The 20,081-nt window shown below is 47.8% G+C and overlaps 1 protein-coding gene across 1 annotated transcript in view; it reads left to right on the top strand.

Moving 5' to 3' along the window:
• The window catches only part of Aco2 (aconitase 2), a 44,425-nt gene extending 24,430 nt beyond the window's left edge, over positions 1 to 19,995 (top strand). Inside the window, exons 4-18 of the mRNA XM_027404091.2 lie at positions 2,928 to 3,020; positions 6,270 to 6,428; positions 6,655 to 6,805; positions 8,530 to 8,634; positions 9,756 to 9,847; positions 11,027 to 11,132; positions 13,102 to 13,259; positions 13,455 to 13,528; positions 14,337 to 14,448; positions 16,092 to 16,214; positions 16,371 to 16,526; positions 17,206 to 17,397; positions 18,565 to 18,697; positions 19,086 to 19,207; positions 19,474 to 19,995. Coding sequence (XP_027259892.1) covers positions 2,928 to 3,020; positions 6,270 to 6,428; positions 6,655 to 6,805; positions 8,530 to 8,634; positions 9,756 to 9,847; positions 11,027 to 11,132; positions 13,102 to 13,259; positions 13,455 to 13,528; positions 14,337 to 14,448; positions 16,092 to 16,214; positions 16,371 to 16,526; positions 17,206 to 17,397; positions 18,565 to 18,697; positions 19,086 to 19,207; positions 19,474 to 19,608 — 1,911 coding nt within the window. The 3' untranslated portion in view covers positions 19,609 to 19,995. The remainder of the gene's footprint in view (positions 1 to 2,927; positions 3,021 to 6,269; positions 6,429 to 6,654; positions 6,806 to 8,529; positions 8,635 to 9,755; positions 9,848 to 11,026; positions 11,133 to 13,101; positions 13,260 to 13,454; positions 13,529 to 14,336; positions 14,449 to 16,091; positions 16,215 to 16,370; positions 16,527 to 17,205; positions 17,398 to 18,564; positions 18,698 to 19,085; positions 19,208 to 19,473) is intronic.
• The last annotated feature ends 86 nt before the right edge of the window (positions 19,996 to 20,081 follow it).

Consider the following 20,081-nt stretch of genomic DNA (forward strand, 5'->3'; position numbering starts at 1 on the left):
CCCTATCTTTGGTGCATTTTGCTTAAAACTCACAATGACTGTGTATCACTGAAACTGCCACTCAGAGCTGAATTCTCTGCCTTATTGTAAAATCTAACCCATGCTCCTTCTCCCAAACCTTCAAGTTTATGGTTCCTTCCCCTGTGCTACTAGATCTGGCTCTGTCCCTCCCAACCCTGGGCCCGCCTGCTCCCTGCCCCTGGCAGTGGGAGTGGGTACTCTCTGGGGGGTACTGGCAAGAGATGAATACTGGCAGACCTAAGGCCCAGCTGGCACAGAGCAGAAACATGTGATAGAAAGTGTTCCAGCTACTAGGGTCAGCCTGGCTTACAGAGCCTCTCAGACCCTTGGGAAACACTGAGGGGCAGCCAGTCTCCCCATTCTAGCCTTTTCTCACCATCCATGGTGTCCTAAGGGTACAGTGGCTCTTTCTACTAAACTCAAAGCTGACTCTAGTGTCAGCAGCTATTAGCTGCTGAGGAATGATCATGTTACATGTCTTTGCAGGGCCAGGAGCTGCAGAGACCAGGGACCCTGGAACAACCATTTGTGGCAGAGACATGGTTCACAGAACCATAGATTTCAGATCTCGTCCCTTGTTTATTTACTGAGCATTCAATACATGTTAAGTGCAATAGCAGGAACTGTTAAGTGGGAACTAGATTAGCAGGCCTGTCCCTCACAGATCTTAGAGAACATTTACATAAACCAGGTAGTTGCGATGCGAAGGAGAAGTGAAGGCTCTTTGTCATAGGAAAGACGCCAGATTGAGTTTTGGGAAAGGGATGGGAGCAGCTCCTTTGGGGACGGGACTGTGAACTGACACCTAAATAGATAACTGAAGGAAGAAATTCAAGACAGATTAGCAAAGGCTGGGGATGATGGAGCATGCCTATAATTCTAGCACTTGGGGGGTAGAGATGGGAATCAGGAGTTCAAGATCATCCCCAGTTATACAGTAAGTTTGAGGCTAGCTTGGGCTTTGTGAACCCTTGACCCTGTCTCACACCACCCTCCCACCTAAATAAATAAATAGATTGACAAACGAGTGAGTGAATATACACAGGGCTCTAAAACAGGAAGAAACGTGAAACTTACAGCATGAAGAGAGGAAGACAGAATGGGATGAGGCAGGCAGGGCCTTGAGGGATGTGGGAAAAGCTGTTTCATACTAGGGTCAGGGGAAGACTTGTCCAAGTCTGTTTACTGCTGCCCTAACAGGCCATTACAGATAAGGGAAATTATATACTGTAGAAGTTTATTCAGCTCCATTCTAAAGGATGGAAAGTCTGGGGCATCTGGTAGGAACCTTTGTGCTGTCATGAGGTGGAAGGGCCAGCAAATGTGGTTGAGCAGGGGGAAATCAGGCAGGACTTACTCATTTTACCAGGAATGTACTCCACAATAATAGCATTAGCACATTCTTGAGGGCAGAGACTCCTAAAGGTCCTACTTAACACTGAGTATTGGAGAGACATGCAGATTTAGAAGGCGGGGGTGGGGGTGGGGTGGGGGGTGGGGGATGTGGTCAGTTCTGTACGTATTTATAGTCTTTGGCCCTAGACAGGGTGATCTGTTTAGAGTTATACAGTCAGAGAAGGTTCCATGCTGTTTCAGCATCACTTTTGGGACACCCTCTCACAAACATGCAAATGCCCTGGGTCCCAACTTTGCAAGTGACTGGTTTGTAAAACACATAGCCAATATGTTAATTATTAATTAGAAAGTGATAGCTTGGCTGGGCAGTGGTGGTACATGCCTTTAGACCCAGCACTTGGGAGGCAGAGGCAGGTGGATCTCTTGTGAGTTCGAGGCCAGCCTGGTCTACAAAGCTACACAGAGAAACCCTGTCTCGAGAAATCCAAAAGAAAAAAAAAAAAAAAAGAAGAAAAGAAAAAAAAGAAAGAAAGGGATAGCTCTGTTTTGTCTGCCATTCTTTTATTTGGGGACCAAGTGGACTCTCCGAAGGACGCACTAACTGGCAGGAGTTAAATGAAGTTGTTTTCAGGGTGTTTCTCAAGTGTGGACCTATTCCTCCTTTCAACACTAGAGTCTACCATGGCGCTGTTCCTTTTGTCTGTGGACATGCCTCATCAGATACAGTTTGCCCTCAAAGCTGTGCTATGGGGCTTCCCTGCTTCCAGGACATTGCCTTCAAATGACAGGCTAAGGGAACAGTGGATCCCATCCTTTTCAGTTAGCAACCTTTCACCTGCGGCCTGTCAAACATTACCGAGTACTGTACAGCTTTTATGTGCTGGCACCGGTTCAGTGCTCACAAGTGGCCTGGTACACCCTTTAGAGACTGCAACCTTGCGCTCTGTCAGGGTTCTCCAGGTCTTACCTGAGCCTCTGGTTTTCCATCTCTAAAGTAGATTTGACAGCAGTCTTGTTCCTAAGTGGGTTGTAGGGCTGTTTAGCTTGATGTTATTTGTATTTGTTAAGTGTTAAGCTGAGATTCCAGACAGGTAACCACACTCAGTGGAGAAGCAAAGCCAGGCGTCCACGAGGTCCTCTTCTCTTTGATAGTCCCCCTCACTCTGTGTCCACCCTAGTAAATGATACCATACATCATTACACACCCCTTCGATGTTGGCTAGGGAATCAAGTGCCAGAGGAGCCTTTGCCAATTATCCTGCCCTGTTTCTACAAAGAAACTGAGACACAGAGCAGGATAGGAACTTGTTCCCAAACTGTCCCCCTGGCCAGGTGTCAGGGAAATGGAGCTGTCTCTCTCCCTGGGCCTGCCAGCTGAAACTGCAGGCCAGCAGCCAAGCCCTCTGAAATTATTTTTAGAAGCCCTACGAGAGAAGACTTGTATTTGCGTATTTGCGTTGCCAGCATGTCAGCCCCATGGGGGAGGGAGTGTGGAGTGTGAGGTCATCCCAGATCAAACTAATGCTCTCGTTATTGATTTATTTTAATAGGACATAAACCAGGAAGTGTATAATTTCCTGGCAACTGCAGGTGCCAAGTATGGTGTGGGCTTCTGGAGGCCGGGATCTGGAATCATTCACCAGGTAATAAATACATGGCTTAGCCTATCTTTGCAAGGTTCAAGTCCAGGTTTCACTCTGTAATAGGACAGAACATTCCAGGCCTGCTGAGACTTGAGGGTTAGGAAAGCCGAGCAGGAGTACTGGTGGCCCTGTCATCCTGAGTACTGGGATTATAGGTATGTAACTGCAGTTTCTAGGAACATAAGAGCTTGAGGGCATGCTTAGAGGAGGGTTAGAGGTTAAACACTTTGGTTCATACCTGTAGTTCAAGTATAGTTCTTTATATGGTGTTGGGGAATCCCAGATGGACTTCTGAGCTACATTCACTAATACAAGTGTTAAATCCAGTTGTGTAGGTAGCTTATAACCAGGGGATGTGAAGCCCTTTCCTGACTTCCACAGGCACCAGGTGTTCACATGGTGCGTAGACATACATGCAAACAAAATGTTCATACACATAAATAAATCTAAAAGAATTTTTTAAAATTACAATTATTAGTCATGCTGGGGTATTGAATCCAAGGCCTTATAAATGCAAGGCAAGTACTATATCAATTGAGCTATTTCCAACAAAATAAAATTGTGTGTGTGTGTGTGTGTGTGTGTTTCAGAGAGGTACTGCTTTCTTTCCATCAAAGGGGGCTGCTGAGGGCTAGCCTGATGTATGTTGATTAACTTCCATCCCCTGCATTTCCAAGGTGACTCTTCTCTCTACCTTCATCCCAGGCCTTGCTACCTGCTCCTTGCAGAGGAGTTGAGTCAGGCTGTCATCTGACTCTGCTTGGGCCCCTGGCTCTGCCTAACTTTAAGACCAGAGCCAAGAATGGATTACTGCATTGCCCTTTAGGACAGGACTACCAGGGTGACAGGGCTGCCATGTCACACAGCCTGCAAGGCCAGAGTGTCTCTCTTCCATAGGGAATGAAGGCATATGGACCCACTCTCATTGGCCTTTTGTTAAGGAGTCACCCCAGTCCAGGTATTCCCCATTCCATTTTAGTTCAAAGGCCTTGGCCTTTGTAGCAGCTCTTTTTATTTTTTTTATTTTTTTTGGTTTTTCAAGACAGGGTTTCTCTGTGTAGCTTTGGAGCCTATCCTGGCACTCGCTCTGGAGACCAGGCTGGCCTCGAACTCACAGAGATCCACCTGCCTCTGCCTCCCGAGTGCTGGGATTAAAGACGTTCGCCACCGGCTATTTTATTATTATTATTTTTTTAATTGCTGGTTTTTCTTAAGTTTGTTTACCTTTTATTTTATGTGCATTTGTGTTTTACCATGGGTGTCCAGTCCCCTGGAACTGGAATTACGGACAGTTGTGAGCTGCCATGTGGGTGCTAGGAATTGAACCCAGGTCCTCTGGAAGAGCAGTCAATGCTCTTAACCACTGAGCCATCTCTCCAGCCTCTCAGCATAATTCTTAAAACATAACATTTCCAGGGACTATGTTTTAGTGCCTGTTCTGTTGCTGTGAAGAGACGCCATAACCAAGGCAACTATTGTAAGAGAGATTTAGTCCATTGTCATCATGACAAGGAGCATGGCAACATTCAGGCAGACGCTAGAGTAGTAGCTGAGAACTACATCCTGATTCCTAGGTAGAGATCAAGATTCTGGGCTTGGCATGGGCTTTTAAAAAACCAAAGCCCATGCCCAGTGACATACTTCCTCCAATCCTCCAAATCCTTTCAATCTTTTCAAATAAGGCCACTCCCTGGTGACTAGCATTTGAATATAAGAGCCTATGAGGGCCATTCTTATTTACATGTGTGTACCATGTGGCTTTACTTTTCTGTCATTGTCAGCTTTCATTCAGGCAGAGCTCCAGCCTTGTTCCCATTGACCTGGCAGGCTGTTCTTTAGCTTTCTAAAGACCTTGGCACCTTAGCTTCCTAACTCACCTGTTTACCTCCCCAGCTTTCCCAGACCCTGCTGAATTCACGCTCTGATGAGCCTCTGTGGGTCCCTTTGAATTATGATCCCAACATATGCCCAGTGCTTTCTTTACTGTGTCGTGTGCTCTGTAGATACAGGGATTGTGTCTCTGAGGATGGGACCAGGGAGTGTAGATTTGGTCCTCAGTGTTTGTATGTGTTATGTACATCTCTGGATGAATTTCTAATGTTATGTTCTAGATGTTAGTCTGTCCTAAAATACACTTTTCTGCTGGGTGTGATGGTACACGCCTGTAATTTCATTCAGCCCTTGAGAGCTGAGGGAAGAGGATCTCAAGTTCATAACCATCTGAGCCATATAGAGGATCCTGTCTCATAACAAATGGACATATAAAATACACTTCTTGACCCTCACTCCATTTTTCTTTTCAATATTCATAGATTGGTGAAGTCACTGTCTTAGAGCTGATTCTTGTGATGCTAGATACTGCCCACATTAGACAATTTGCCAGAGTCCATAGGTCTGCAGTAACCTCTCTTCCCAGATGTTAACTACATGTGTGGCTGCACCATGTTCACCACCACAAAGTCTATGTGTCTCACCTTCATGAATGTGGCACTTTAAGGATTGCTACTCTCACATCTTTGCATATGGCTGAGACATGAGAAGGACAGGGAAACAAATCCTGGCCTGCTCCTCCCATATAGATGGGGAAGGTGTCAGCCCTTCCAGCCTTTTCCATTTCAAAGGGATTACGGTTCTTCATGCCATGCTAAATCCATCATGGATACCTCACCTCATGCGGAGACCTGGGTTTCTGTGATGTCCCAGGGACTCTGCCTACATTCAGTGCCGTTAATTCCTAGAGCCTCTCACATCTCGTCACCTTTGTTCTTCCTAGTGCCCATAAGTGGGCTCATTTCACCAGGCGGATGAGCAGAACCCGAGGTGAACGCTCTTCCTGCAAAGTAATCAGCGGCTGCCTCTCCCAACTGCATGGCATGATCTCATCCAGTCACCATGGGGAGAGTCTGTCGGGAGCTCTCTTCATCACACTAGTCCAGGCCTGGCCCATGACACTCTTATGTGCCAGTTTGTGTGTTTCTTCCCACATCCTGAAGTTAAGATGACCTGTATGTTTTTATTACTATAAATGAGGAGACTGAGGCACAGGGAGGCATTTATAGGCCCGAGTCACCTGGCCATATAGGAGCAGCTTAAATTAAGTGAGGCTTCCTCTTACCCTATATTTCAAGACTACCTGGGCATGGCTGGGTGGTCTGGTATCACTGGGGGCAGCTCTATAGATCCTTTTTGTGTCCCATTTCCATTTGGTGCTAAAGGCTTTTAAGTTTAATGTCTTTGATTATTTTTCAGATCATCCTAGAAAATTATGCATACCCTGGAGTTCTTCTGATTGGCACTGACTCCCACACCCCCAATGGTGGTGGCCTAGGAGGCATCTGCATTGGAGTAGGGGGTGCTGATGCTGTGGATGTCATGGCTGGGATCCCCTGGGAGTTGAAGTGTCCCAAGGTAAGGGCTAGGGAAGGACTTGCTCTGGTCTGGCTAGGAGGGAAGCTGGTGGGGGTGGGTGGAGGACTGCAGGTCCCAGATGGCTGAGCCAGGCTGGATTCTCTTTTTGTGGCAAGTAGGGCTGATGAAGAAGGGTGGGAATGTAAGCTCCAGTCATTGATTCCTCACTGGAACACAGTATGTGGTACATAGGGCCAGCCTGTAACTGCCTTGCCCTCTGTTTCAGGTGATTGGCGTGAAGCTGACAGGCTCCCTCTCTGGTTGGACCTCACCCAAAGATGTGATCCTGAAAGTGGCAGGAATCCTGACAGTAAAAGGTGGTACAGGTGCCATTGTAGAATACCATGGGCCTGGTGTCGACTCCATCTCCTGCACGGGTGAGGATGACAGCCCCACACAGTGTCCTTAACTCTTGCCTGGATCTCATGTGGCCTTCCCTTGAGGCTGTCCAGGCAGTATGTAGGTTGAGAACAGACATGTTAGAGGTGGAAGTCAGGGTAGAGACAACCTGCTGCTCTGATGGAACAACTGACAACCATTGTAAAGGGACAGTAACTTCCTTGTGACTACTCAGAGTTGGGAGCCACACCAGTTTAAGCTTCTGTTGCTAGGGCCTGCCCAAGAACTATAAAGAACTGTCTTGGGTAATCAATAAAAATCCCAGAGACCCTGGAGTAGCCTGCAGAATTATTACACCTCATAGGTGACAAGAGCTCACTCTTGCTACTGTGACAGCGCCAGCTGTGAAGTTGCTGACAGGCCCTGATAGAAGCCAAGATATCTCTGAGCCACACCAGTGCTACAGATGCTCTGGTGCAAACAGTGGTGTCATTCCATTCTTTTTTTTTTTTTTTTTTTTTTTTTTTTTTTTTTTTTTTTTTTTTTGTAATCTCACCTTGTTGCCCAAGCTGGCCTTAAACCCCGAGCTCAAGCAGTCCTCATGTCTGTGTTTTCCAAATAGCTAGGTATTGGGGAATATTATTTTAAGGTGTGTGACTTTTGTTTATGCTGCATTTGTTTAACTCTGTGAAAGTGATTCTTTGCCTGTCTAAAACACCTGGTGGTCCTAATAAAGAGCTGAATGGCCAATAGTGAGGCAGGAGCAAGGATAGGTGGAGCTGGCAGGCAGAGAGGATAAATAGAAGGAGGACTGAGGAAGAGAAGAGTAACAAGAGAACAAGGAGAGGAGGACGTCAGGGGCCAGCCAGCCACGGCGTAAGAAGGAAAGTAAAATATACAGACATAAGATAAAAGCCCAGAGGGAAAAGGTAGCCAGGATAACTTAAGCAAAGCTGACAAAAACAAGCCATGCACGGGCTGGAGAGATGGCTCAGAGGTTGAGAGCACTGACTGCTCTTCCAGAGGTCCTGAGTTCAATTCCCAGCAACCACATGATGGTGCACAACCATCCGTAATGAGATCTGGTGTCCTCTTCTGGCCTGCAGGGACACATGCAGACAGAACACTGTATACATAATAAATAAATCTTTTAAAAAAAACAAGCCATACTAAGGCCAGGTACTCATAACTAAGAATAAGCCTCCTCTGTGATAGATATACTTGGCAGCTGGTTGGTGGGGCCCTCAAAGAGCCAAAAGAGCAAAAACATGTACTATAGCTTGCACTACTGGCACATGCTCTGTGCTCAGTGTATTCCATTCTTATCGCTCACACTCGGAAAAATATTTGTGTAGCGCATGGTGCAGCTGAAAGAAGGCAGAACACCAGGCAGACAGGCCTAGACTTAAGTCCAGTGCCAGCATTTATTTGTTTATGATGATCTTGTTCTAAGCAAGGTAGACACAGTAGACACAGTAATTTCTAGGTAGTGGCTGGGCAGTTTAAGTACATGATGGCCATGTGCTCTGTTGAGCAGAAAAGCCAGACTCTGAGTTAGAATTCTACTTGTGAAGACTGAAGTCCCTTCACTGGCCATGGGCTTTGAGGAGTGAGTACCTGTTGCCACTAGGTGGCCTTGTAGGTCAGGAAGGAAGTGATGCAACTCATTGCATGAAGAGCTTTGTGACTGACCCCCTTGCAGGTACTGGGGCCTACACCTAGCTGCCAGCAGCCTCATGCCTTGGGCTCTGTTTCTCCATAGGCATGGCAACAATCTGCAACATGGGTGCAGAAATTGGGGCCACCACATCAGTGTTCCCATACAATCACAGGATGAAGAAGTACCTGAGCAAGACTGGCCGAGCAGGTGAGTTCATCGGGCTGAGCATGCAGTCCTGTTATACTCCTATCCTGAAGGATTGAGTCCTTAGCCTGATGTCACTAAGCAGATGCACAAAAGTCCCGAAGATTGATGACAAGCTAGGTGTGTGTGACTGCTTCTGATTATGGTGTTTGTACTTCTCTTCAGCTTCTGAATGGGCCTGCCACCCAAATTAAATATCCCTGCCACAGATTATCCATGCCTTTCACAGGAAAAGGGCTGAATTCTGGCCTAGGCTCCGGTGCCCCCTACAGGAAGCTCTGGAAGTGACATGGGTCTCTTCTGTATAACTGTTCCCTGACTGGCAGGGCTTCCCAGCTTCCCCCAGCAGCTTTCCTGGGCTAGTTCCATTTCTGTGAAGCTCAAAGAAGGAAATAAAGGGCTGGAACCTGGGCAGGGAGGGGAGTTATGAATGAATCTGTAGAAACTACAGGTTATCGGGGTCCTGGGAAGCTCAGAGCCCTGAGTCCTGCCTGGAGTACACATCACTCCTTTCTCCACCTAGTGACTTCTTAAAGTCTGTTCCTCAGCGGTTAAGAGAACTGGCTACTCTTCTAGAGGACCCGGGTTCAAATCCTTACAACTGTCTGTAACTCCATTTCAGGGGACCCAAAACTTCCCATGGCAAAACACTAATACACATTTAAAAATTTTTTTTTCAAAAATTCTGCTCCTCACGGGTAGGTAGTGGTACAAGCGTTTAATCCCAACACTCAGGAGGCAGAGGCACGTGGATCTCTGAGTTTGAGGCCAGTCTGGTCTACAGAGTGAGTTCCAGTACAGCCAGGGCTACATAGAGAAACCCTGTCTCAGAGGAGGAAAATAAAGTCTGCTCACTGACTGTGTGGTGGAGTATGCTTGTAACTGCTCCATTTTCCATATCCTGCCTCTCATGGTGTCTCTGCATTCTTGGTTCACTGACGACCTCTGCAGGAGGCCGAGTTCCTGGTGGGCAGGGACAGCACCCTGTGCTATTGGATTTGTCTCTGTTGGCTTAGTTACTGCCTGGGACCTGCTGTTTGGTAAGTGGCAGGTATCTGGCTCAGGTGTACAAATAAAGTTTCAAAACCAATTTCTGTTTCATTTTCCTCCCTTGTTGATTCCAGACATTGCCAGTCTAGCTGAAGAATTCAAGGATCACCTAGTGCCTGACCCTGGCTGCCAGTATGACCAAGTGATTGAAATTAACCTCAATGAGGTGAGGGTGGAAATAGGGTTTGGGGGATTGCTGGAGGTGGGACTTTTAATTTTTGGCACTGGGGAATAAGTATGAGGTCCTACCAGAATGCCCAGCAAGGCAGTTGGCCCATGGTTCCTAGGGCCTAAACCAAGCAGGAATGAGGAATAAATAGACAAAGGGAGAAGGCCCCCATGGGGAAAGCAAGTCTGACATAAGTGTCCATTTACCACCCCCCCACCCCCAACTTTAGTGGAGGCCAGGAACTTGCCCTGGGAGCTCATGTTGCTTTGAGCTCATAGGCCACATGCAGTGGGTTGGCATCCTGAGGCCTATAGAACAGGTGCTCAGGGAGCCAGGAAAGGCCTCTAGAGCAACAGAAGCCAGAAGTCAGGCTGTGTGAAGTTCAATGCCAGCATTGGTTCTATGGACCTGTGTAAGCTAATCCGCTTCTATAGGTCTCAGTTCACAAGTGTGAAACCCAAGGTGGGTGTGAGCTAAACGGGCTACTTCCTGTAGTAACAGTCTGACGTATTAATGGCCGTGTGCCAGGCACTCTGCTGTGCATATCACATTGTTAGTCCTGCCACATGAAAAGCATCTGGCCATGGTCTGTCTGTCAGAAGGTTCCAGTAGAAATGTTTTTGGTCCATCTTAAGCCCTGATAGTGCAGCTGAACTCAGAGCTCTCAACTTGTAGACAAGCACACTAGCACAGGTCCCTGTCCTCAGCCTTCTTTTTATTGTAAGAAAAGGTCTCACTAAGTTTCTCAAGCTCACCTTGAACTAACTTTGTAATCCAGGTGAACTTTCCCCTTGCAGTCCTCCTGCCTCAGCCTCTCAAGTAGCTGGAGTGCAGGCCTCACCACCAGGCCCAGCTCTTCCAAAAGCAGTGTAGTTTGGGAGGTGATGGGCTTGGGAGGCAGATGACCCTGATGGCTTCTGTACCTCTACCATCTACTTGTGACCTGGAGTGGGTCATTTCACTTTGACCTTCAGGTCCTGTGAGTACCGTGTGGAGATAAGGACAGCCTGATAGGGTTGGGGGATTCCAAATGCAGTGTGTGACCTGTCTGCTATGACAAAGTTTGAGCCATGAGAAGAGGAGCCTTTCCTGCTATAGAAAGGTGGGAATCTATGAAGCAAGTCCAACTCACTCTATTTCTTTTGGCCTATCTCTGCTCCTTGTCCCTCTTTTCAGCTAAAGCCACATATCAATGGACCTTTTACCCCTGACTTGGCTCACCCAGTAGCAGAAGTGGGCACTGTGGCAGAGAAGGAAGGTTGGCCTCTGGACATCAGAGTGGGTGAGTGCCTTCCACCATATCAGGTTAATGGGTGTCTAGGCCAGCAGCTCTGCCCAGAAGTCACCTTTATGGAGCTTCCTGAGGAAGGCCCTCCCTGCAGTAGGTCTATGAGTATTCAAATACTACCTCTGCTTGGTATAGACAGAATACATATTTATTGTAGTGTAGTGAATATTCACAAGGGGAGTATTAAAAATACCTTACTGGGCAGTGGTGGCACATGCCTTTAATCCCAGCACTCCGGAGGCAGAAGCAGGTAGATCTCTGTGAGTTCGAGACCAGCCTGGTCTACAAGAGCTAGTTCCAGAACAGCCTCCAAAGCCACAGAGAAACCCTGTCTCAAAACAAACAAACAAAAAAAACCTCTAACTCGACCCTTAACCAGAAAAATGTTCTTTGAGATTGTTACTGTGTTGTTGAATATATCTTTTTATAAGTATACTTCTGTACAAACACAAACCAGTCATGCTGCTGCTATCTGCACAGCCTGGCTCTTCAGGGCCTGGGTCTGTACTCACAGGCCTTGGCCTTAATCCTGGCTCTGCTACTTAATAGCTTGTGTTCTCAGCAAGGTGCTTCCAAACACAAACCAAAGAGGAAACCAGCTCACTGTCACCAGAAGACCATCAGGAGGCGTCACTGTGCAGAAGAGGGGATGCTCAGAGTTGCCAAATACAGCACTGTTACACTCAGCTTCCAGATAAACAAAAATCATTGCAGTATAAATATGCCTGTGCCACCTGCTAATACATGTTCTCACTTAAGAGAAATTTCAGAAAGCAAGCCTGGTTCCCCATCTGTAAGCAGTCCCTATGTATCCCTAGCTATCCTGCAACTGTCCATATAGACCAGAGTGGCCTCAAACTCACAGAGATCCTCCTGAGTGCTGATATTAAAGGCATGCCAACTGTGACGGGGTTAACAAAATTTTTAAGATTTTTTTGTTGCTGTGATTTATAAAACATGCAGGCCAGGCAATGGGAGTACATGCCTTTGATCCTGGGGTTGGGGAGGCAGAGGCAAGAGGATCTCTGAGTTCAAGGCCAGCCTAGTCTAAAGAGTGAGTTCCAGAATAGCCAGGGCTACACAAAGAAGCCCTAACTCAAAAAAAAAAAAAAACAAAAGAAGAAAGAAAAGAATAAACAAAACAATAAATAAATAAAGCAAGCAGAAAACAGAAAAGCCAGCCTGGTATACAGAGTTGAGTTCCAGAATAGCCAGGGTTACACAAACCCTAACTCAAAACCAAAAAAGAAAAGAATAAACAAAAATAAATAAAGCAAGCAGAAAACGGAAAATCCTAGATAGTATGAAAGCAAAATTAGCCTATTGGCTTCCATTAAGCAATAATCATTGTGAATGTGTAGTATTAGCCCTAAAGTGGGGCACAATGCTGCATGCTTATAATCCTAGCACTTACTCGGGAGGATCAGGTGTTCAGGGTCAACCTGTGCTACAGGAAACCCTGCCTCAAAAAAAAAAAAAAAAAAAAAAAAAAGCCCTTTAGATTCTGTGGGGATTTTGCTTGCTTGTTTTTTTGTTTTTTATTTTTTTGTTTTGTTTTGAGTTAGGGTTTCTCTGTGTAGTCCTGGTCACCCTGGAACTCACTCGTAGACCAGGCTGGTCTCAGACTCACAGAGATCTGCCTGCCTCTGCCTCCTGAGTGCTGGGCTTAAAGGCATGCACCACCACCACCTGACTGGCCTATGGGGTTTTATGGATACTTATACTTGTGTATGAAATTGATATGGAAGTGGATTTGCTATGAACTATGTTCATTGTCATGGTCAGTGAATGTTAATTACTGGGGTGTGAATACCTTTCTTTATTGTTGATACTTAAATTGCTTCCAACACGTCTACTAGAAATAATCTCTGTGCCGTATCAGTGGGTGAACTCTGTCCAGGTCAGATGGAGACTTCTGGTCACAATCTCCTGACTTTTGACTTTACCACCCACAATATACCAGGTTTGATTGGCAGCTGCACCAATTCAAGCTATGAGGATATGGGACGGTCAGCAGCTGTGGCCAAGCAGGCACTGGCCCATGGACTCAAGTGCAAGTCCCAGTTCACCATCACACCAGGCTCTGAGCAGATCCGCGCCACCATTGAGCGGGATGGCTATGTAAGTGTCCGCCTGTGCCTGCCCCTGGCTTCCCACCATGCATACCTGCAGATAGGTGCTTCAGGACAGGACAGACTACTGCCTTGGCTAAGGCAATGCAGGCACAGCTTTCCATCCTCCAGACTGCTGCCTTACCTATTGCCTTCAGCATTGTGCCTGGTCCTGACAGTTTCCTGTCCTCTTTGTCCTCTGCAGGCACAGATCCTGAGGGATGTGGGAGGCATTGTTTTGGCCAATGCCTGTGGCCCTTGCATTGGCCAGTGGGACAGGTAAGCAGAGCATCCCTGAGAAGTCAGCCTCTGTTTCCTTGGGTTTAGAGTCTAAAAGAAACGGTGGGAAGAAAATTTCAGCCCAGGGCTTCTGCTTCCAGAGCTGCTACATGTTAGAAGTCCTTGTCAGAGCCGGGGGCTTGGCACACACCTGTAATCCCAGCACTTGGGAGGCACAGGCAGGTAACCTCTGATTTCAAAGCCAGTGAACAAAGGTATGAAAGTGGATTTGTGAGTTTCAGAATAGCCAGGACTGTTACACACAGAAACCCTGTCTTGAAAAACAAAAACAAACAAACAAACAAACAAAAAGTCCTTCTCGGGCTGGAGAGATAGATGGCTCAGAGGTTATTCCAGAGGTCCTGAGTTCAATTCCCAGCAACCACATGATGGCTCACAACCATCCATAATGAGATCTGGTGCCCTCCTCTGGCCTTTGGGGACATATGCAGACAAGAACACTGTATAATAAATAAATAAATAAATCTTAAAAAAAAAAAAAGTCCTTCTCAGACATACCTGGGCACCCAGATTAGAAAGAGCCCTACAGAGGTCCTGAGTGGCCAGAGGGAGCTGCCCAGTCATGGAGACTCAGGCCTCAGGCTGGACTGTGCACTCTTCCTCAGTCTGGATGAGAAGTTGTCCCCTGTGCCATGTGTCCCTCAGAGAAGGCAATGCTTTCAGGGCCTTCTCGTTGCCCTCCTGTCATGAGCTAGGTGTGCACCATAAGAACCCAGACCACTTGGCCTCTGAACAGCCCCTATGACAAGGTCAGCTATTTCTAATGCTGCCTCCTCTGCTCTGGCAGGAAAGACATCAAGAAGGGGGAGAAGAATACAATCGTCACTTCCTACAACAGGAACTTCACAGGCCGCAATGACGCAAACCCTGAGACCCATGCTTTTGTCACATCCCCAGAGGTGAGACTACATAGCCAGGCACAGGCAGAAACTACCTTGGGGGTCCTGTTCCTGGTGGGTCAGAGGAAAGGTGGAGAGATGGGCTGCTTAGGGAGGGTTAGCATTATAGACAGTCCCAGAAAATACAAAAGGACAAATTAGCCTCTCCTATCAGTCCCTACCAGCAGTACTCACTGCTAATGTGAATTACCCAAGGGGAAGCCATTATTCATGGCCTTGTCATTCATCAAACAGAATGCTGACTTGTACTCCTGCCTGGGTCTCCCTCAGCTCTTAAAGGTCTCAACCATTTAGCATGGTTAGTAGATATGAGTGTGGACTGTGGCATTTCACTGCCTGAGACAAGTCCTTGCTCTCCAAACTACATGAGCTTGGTCACCTTACTTACCTTCCAGGGTCATGTGACAGGTATGTGAGGTGCTTGCTTGCAGTTCTTTCCCTCTCCTCTACTCCCAATTCCTCTTCTCTTCTCTTCTCTTCTCTTCTCTTCTACTCCCAATTCCTCTTCTCTTCTCTTCTCTTCTCTTCTCTTCTCTTCTCTTCTCTTCTCTTCTCTTCTCTTCTCTTCTCTTCTCTTCTCTTCTCTTCTGAGACCACAGAAGACCACAGTTGTGTCTCAAGCTCAGTTTCTGCATTCTGTGAAAATGTGTCTTTGTTGTTATCTGGACATTGAATCATCTTAGGCACTGAGAGAGTATCCCACCTTGGCTAACACTAGTACAGGGCCAATCTCTTGACTTTACTGAGTGTTCCAGAAGCTCTCATATTGCTAAGTAAGGAAATGGTTCTCTGCTTTTCCTTTGCTGCCAAGCAAGAATATTTTCAGCACCGAAGCATTTGTGTACTTGGCCTCCTCTCATCTGTCCAGGACACCTGCAAGAGACAGGAAAGTGCCAATGTAGTGCTGGCCTGGCCTGGCCCTGGCAGCCATTGTAGAGGCTAAGTGGTCCTTGTGGGTTCTTGAGTACTCTGCAGGGCTGGTGGCTCATGGTCCCAAAGATAGCCCTGCAGCTCTGGCTTCAGAAGGGGGTTCTGGAATAGAAAGATGGCTCAGTTGGTGACATTCTTGCTGCACAAGTGTGAGGATCTGAGCTTGACTTCCCAGCACCCACATTAAAAAATCCCTGGGTCTTGTTGTCCAGCCAGCGTAGCCAAACAGGAAAGCTCCAGGTTCATTTTGAGATCTTCAGAGCTAGCAAGATGACTCAGCAGACAAAAATGCTTGCCACAGCCAAGCGGTGGTGGCGCACACCTTTAATCCCAGCACTTGGGAGGCAGAGGCAGGTGGATCTCTGTGAGTTCCAGACCAGCCTGGTCTACAAGAGCTAGTTCCAGGACAGCCTCCAAAGCCACAGAGAAACCCTGCCTCAAAAAAAAAAAACAAAAAAACAAAAAAGGTGCTTGCCACACATAACCCTAGAGACCTGAGTTCAATGCCCAGATCCCCATCCTCCCATACCCCTGCATAAAGGTGGAAGAAGAAAATCAACCACGCAAAGTTGTTTTCTGATCCCAACTTCTATGGTTTGGCATGTGTATCCACATACACACATATTCACACACAATAATTTAAAAAAAGAGGGGCCTGGGTGGATAGGTGTGGGTGGCTGGTCTAACTAGCATACTGGCCTCCTCCATTTCAGATTGTCACAGCCCTGGCCATTGCAGGAACCCTTAAGTTCAACCCAGAAACCGACTTCTTGACAGGCAAGGATGGCAAGAAGTTCAAGCTGGAAGCTCCAGATGCAGATGAGCTTCCCCGATCAGTGAGTAGATGCTGCTGCCACCATTTTGTATGGTTAGCCCTGACCTAGCTGCCTGGGCTCACATGAGGTGTGGTGACACTGAGAACAGTGAGGTTTGTGAGATGTCATGTGGGGATTAAGGACTCAGTGCCCAATGTGTCTTCATCCCTTCTGTAGGACTTTGACCCAGGGCAGGACACCTACCAGCAACCCCCCAAGGACAGCAGTGGGCAGCGGGTAGACGTGAGCCCTACCAGCCAGCGCCTGCAGCTCTTGGAGCCTTTTGACAAGTGGGACGGCAAAGACCTGGAGGACCTGCAAATCCTCATCAAGGTTGGCACAAGCATCAGGCATGGCTGGGAACCCCCTGGGAATAAGAAGGGAGGCTTAAAGGAGGAATCCATCACAACAGCCTGTAGTTCCCCCTTCTCCATGGCTCTGGCCTCAGCCCTCTGGTGTGGTGAATGCATTCACGTGAGTCCACTCAGGTCTGGATTGGCAAGACTCCCACAGCATTCTTATGGGTCATTACTGGATAGACTGTTGGGATCGCAGCCTTTCTAGTGTGGTCAAGGGCCTCAGACTCATGTCAGACAATAATTTATGGGCTTACTAAGGGGTGTCCAGGCACGCCTGTGACACAGTCGGTATTTAGCTCATGTGAGCCAGGAACCAGACATGACTCCTAGCTTCTATGTCTAGCATGGAGTCACTGATCTTCCACTCTTGGTAGTTTAGCTAAATAAGCACACAGCGGCATCTGTCCTCCATGTCTAGCGAGTCCTGTAAGAGAGTATCTTGTCATGGAGACAGCATAGCTGGGGCTTTTGAGGGGTTAAACAGATGGGTATGGGGAACACCAGGACTCACTCCATAGACTACAGGTCCAAGGCCAGATATAACTGTCATTTCCCCTCCTTGTGCTGGTCACTGCTGCCTGTCCCTAAGCTTCTCCCTTCCTTCCTTCCTCCCTGGCCTAATATGGCCTGTCCTCTCTGTTCACCCATCCTAGGTCAAAGGGAAGTGCACCACCGACCACATTTCTGCTGCTGGCCCCTGGCTCAAGTTCCGTGGACATCTGGACAACATCTCTAATAACCTGCTCATTGGTGCCATCAACATTGAAAACGGCAAGGCCAACTCCGTGCGTAATGCTGTCACCCAGGAGTTTGGCCCTGTGCCTGACACTGCTCGATACTACAAGGTAGGCCAGCACTGCTGGGCATAACTGTGTCAGCAGCTACATTCCTGAGGGCTTGAAAGGTGGCATGCCTAGAGAAAATGGCTATCCTGGCACCCAGGAGACTCTGCCCTGGAGTCAGAGATATGCCACAGCAGGTGTGTGGCCCCAGACCCAAGAAGGTTGAAGGAAACCTTATAAAATTACTGCTTTAGGAATCGAGCTGAAAAGTGAAGCTCAGAAGAGCCACGGGTCTCATACAGACCAAGCAGTGAGGAGACTAAGCCCAGGTCTGAGCCATGGTCTCACCTGGCTTTGTTTCTCTGTGCAGCCTTGACTGTTCTGGAACTAGCTTTGTGGACAAGGCTAGCCTCAAACTGAGAAATTGGCCTGCTTCTGCCTCATGCGTGCTGGGATTAAAGGTGTGGGCCAGCACTGCCCCAAATGATCTTTTATTTCGTGTATGGGTTTTGCATGCATGGGTTTGTGCACCATGTGCATGTCTGGTACCCACAGAGGCTAGAAGAGGATGTCATATCCTCCTTTAGAATTGGAGTTGCTTGTGGTTGTGAGCTACCATGTGGGAACTAAGACTGGTTCCTGGAAGAGTCAGAAGTGCTCTTTACTGTGGAACCATATCTCCAGTCCTGATCCACTTCTTGAAAGGTTCCAGGACTGGTGAGGGTCATCTGGCACCTCATTGTGGCTGACTGGAACAGTGCACATGGTTAAGGAACTGTAGTCTCCTTAGGCCCATACCATAGACCAAACAACTAAGTGGCCCTCAGTGCCACAGAAGCCCCAGTGAGTCTTTTTTCTTTTTCTTTTTCTTTTTTTTCTTTTTTCTTTCTTATACCTTACGGGCAATGCCTGCATGAGGGTGTCAGATTTTGGAGTTAACCACTGAGCAATCTCTCCAGTCATGTAAACAACCCCCCCACCTCACCCCCAGTCTCTTGCTCCCTCTATACAGCCTTGGTTTTTCTCCCAAACTGCTCTGCACTGCTCCATGAAGCCTAGCTGCTTTCTTGTCCACTGCAAATGAGCAGGCAGAGACAACCTGCCTGCTCCCTTAGGGCCGGCCTATCTGGCCCAGTTCATCCCAAATTCAGCTGCTCATGGGCAACAGAAAACGAATTGCCTCCCCCCACATTGACTCACAAACCTCACTTTGTCCCTATTACCTAACAGAAACATGGCATCAGGTGGGTGGTGATTGGAGACGAGAACTATGGTGAAGGCTCAAGCCGGGAACATGCAGCACTGGAGCCTCGCCACCTTGGGGGCCGGGCCATCATCACCAAGAGCTTTGCCAGGATCCATGGTGAGCTAAGTGCTGCTCTTCACTCAAGGTCCTAGGTTATCTACTCCGTCAGTGACCAACTTGGGCGAGAGTCCATGGCCCTATATTCCACAGAGCCTGTCCCCACCTACCCAATGCCAAGTTGACACTGCCCATAGCCTCTCAACAACACTGGCTCTAAGCTTGTCAGTTGAAATTCACTGCATGTGTACATCTGCACTAAGGCAAACCTGTTTGGAGTGCTCCTGGGAAATGGAGGCAGTGGGACCCAGCACACTTTGGGCACTATAGTCACTGTCTGCTTATCCTCGGGAGAACTGGGCAGGGGGGATCTATCTCCCAACTGTTTCAGAGGATACTCTCCTGGGCTAGTAAGAACCACACTTTTGACTTCATGTGTGTCTTCCAGAAACGAATCTAAAGAAACAGGGCTTGCTGCCCCTCACCTTTGCTGACCCCTCTGACTACAACAAGATCCATCCAGTGGACAAACTGACTATTCAAGGCCTGAAGGACTTTGCCCCTGGCAAGGTTAGGGGGCTAGGAAGGAGGGCACAGACCAGGGCTCTCTTGGGTGGGTGGGGTTGGGCAGTCACTTGCTTCCTGTCCTATACACAAGCTGTACTTACAGCTCTTGTGAGTCCATGGCCCAGCTGAAAGAACCAAGTCCTTCCCAGCTGAGGGAAACCTAACCCAGGCCTGGCCTGGCACTCAGTGCCCAATAGCTTGTATGGTGCAATGCCTTGGGCCTTCAGAGCATCCTCCACCTCCCACCCACACCCATGTTTCCTTTGTAGCCTCTGAAATGCATCATCAAGCACCCTAATGGGACCCAGGAAACCATCCTCTTGAACCACACCTTCAATGAGACCCAGATCGAATGGTTCCGTGCAGGCAGTGCCCTAAACAGGATGAAGGAGCTGCAGCAATAAGGAAGGTCCCGGCTGGCTGGCTGTCATGTCCCACTCTGGACCCTGCTGGATGTCAGAAGTACAGGTCCATGTGCATCCTCAGAGCCAGAGCTGGTCTATCCAGCATGGCCTCCTGCTCTGAGATGACGACCAGACCTGCTTCCTGCTCTCTCCATCCTCAGCCCACTGAGTGATCCACCGTGGAGGGCACTTGAGATTAAGTCCCAGCCCCTGCCTTTCAGCTTGGTTCTTCCTTCAAAAGTCCATGCACCTGTATTTATTTTTAATGACAGCACTCCCTCTAAAAAAAAGTTTTCATCCTGCCTGATCATTTCACTGGTGGCTGAAGGATTTTAGAGAACCTTTTGTTCTCATAAGAAAAAAAAAAAGCCAAATCCATTGACTATTTTCTGTTTGAGAGTTGTGTCTGCTATTATCTGCTTGCATTCAGGGAGGATCTTTTACGCCAAGGTCAGCAGAGGCCTCATCAGGCC

This window comes from Cricetulus griseus, chromosome 2 (assembly GCF_003668045.3).
Source record: "Cricetulus griseus strain 17A/GY chromosome 2, alternate assembly CriGri-PICRH-1.0, whole genome shotgun sequence".
NCBI lineage: Eukaryota > Metazoa > Chordata > Mammalia > Rodentia > Cricetidae > Cricetulus > Cricetulus griseus.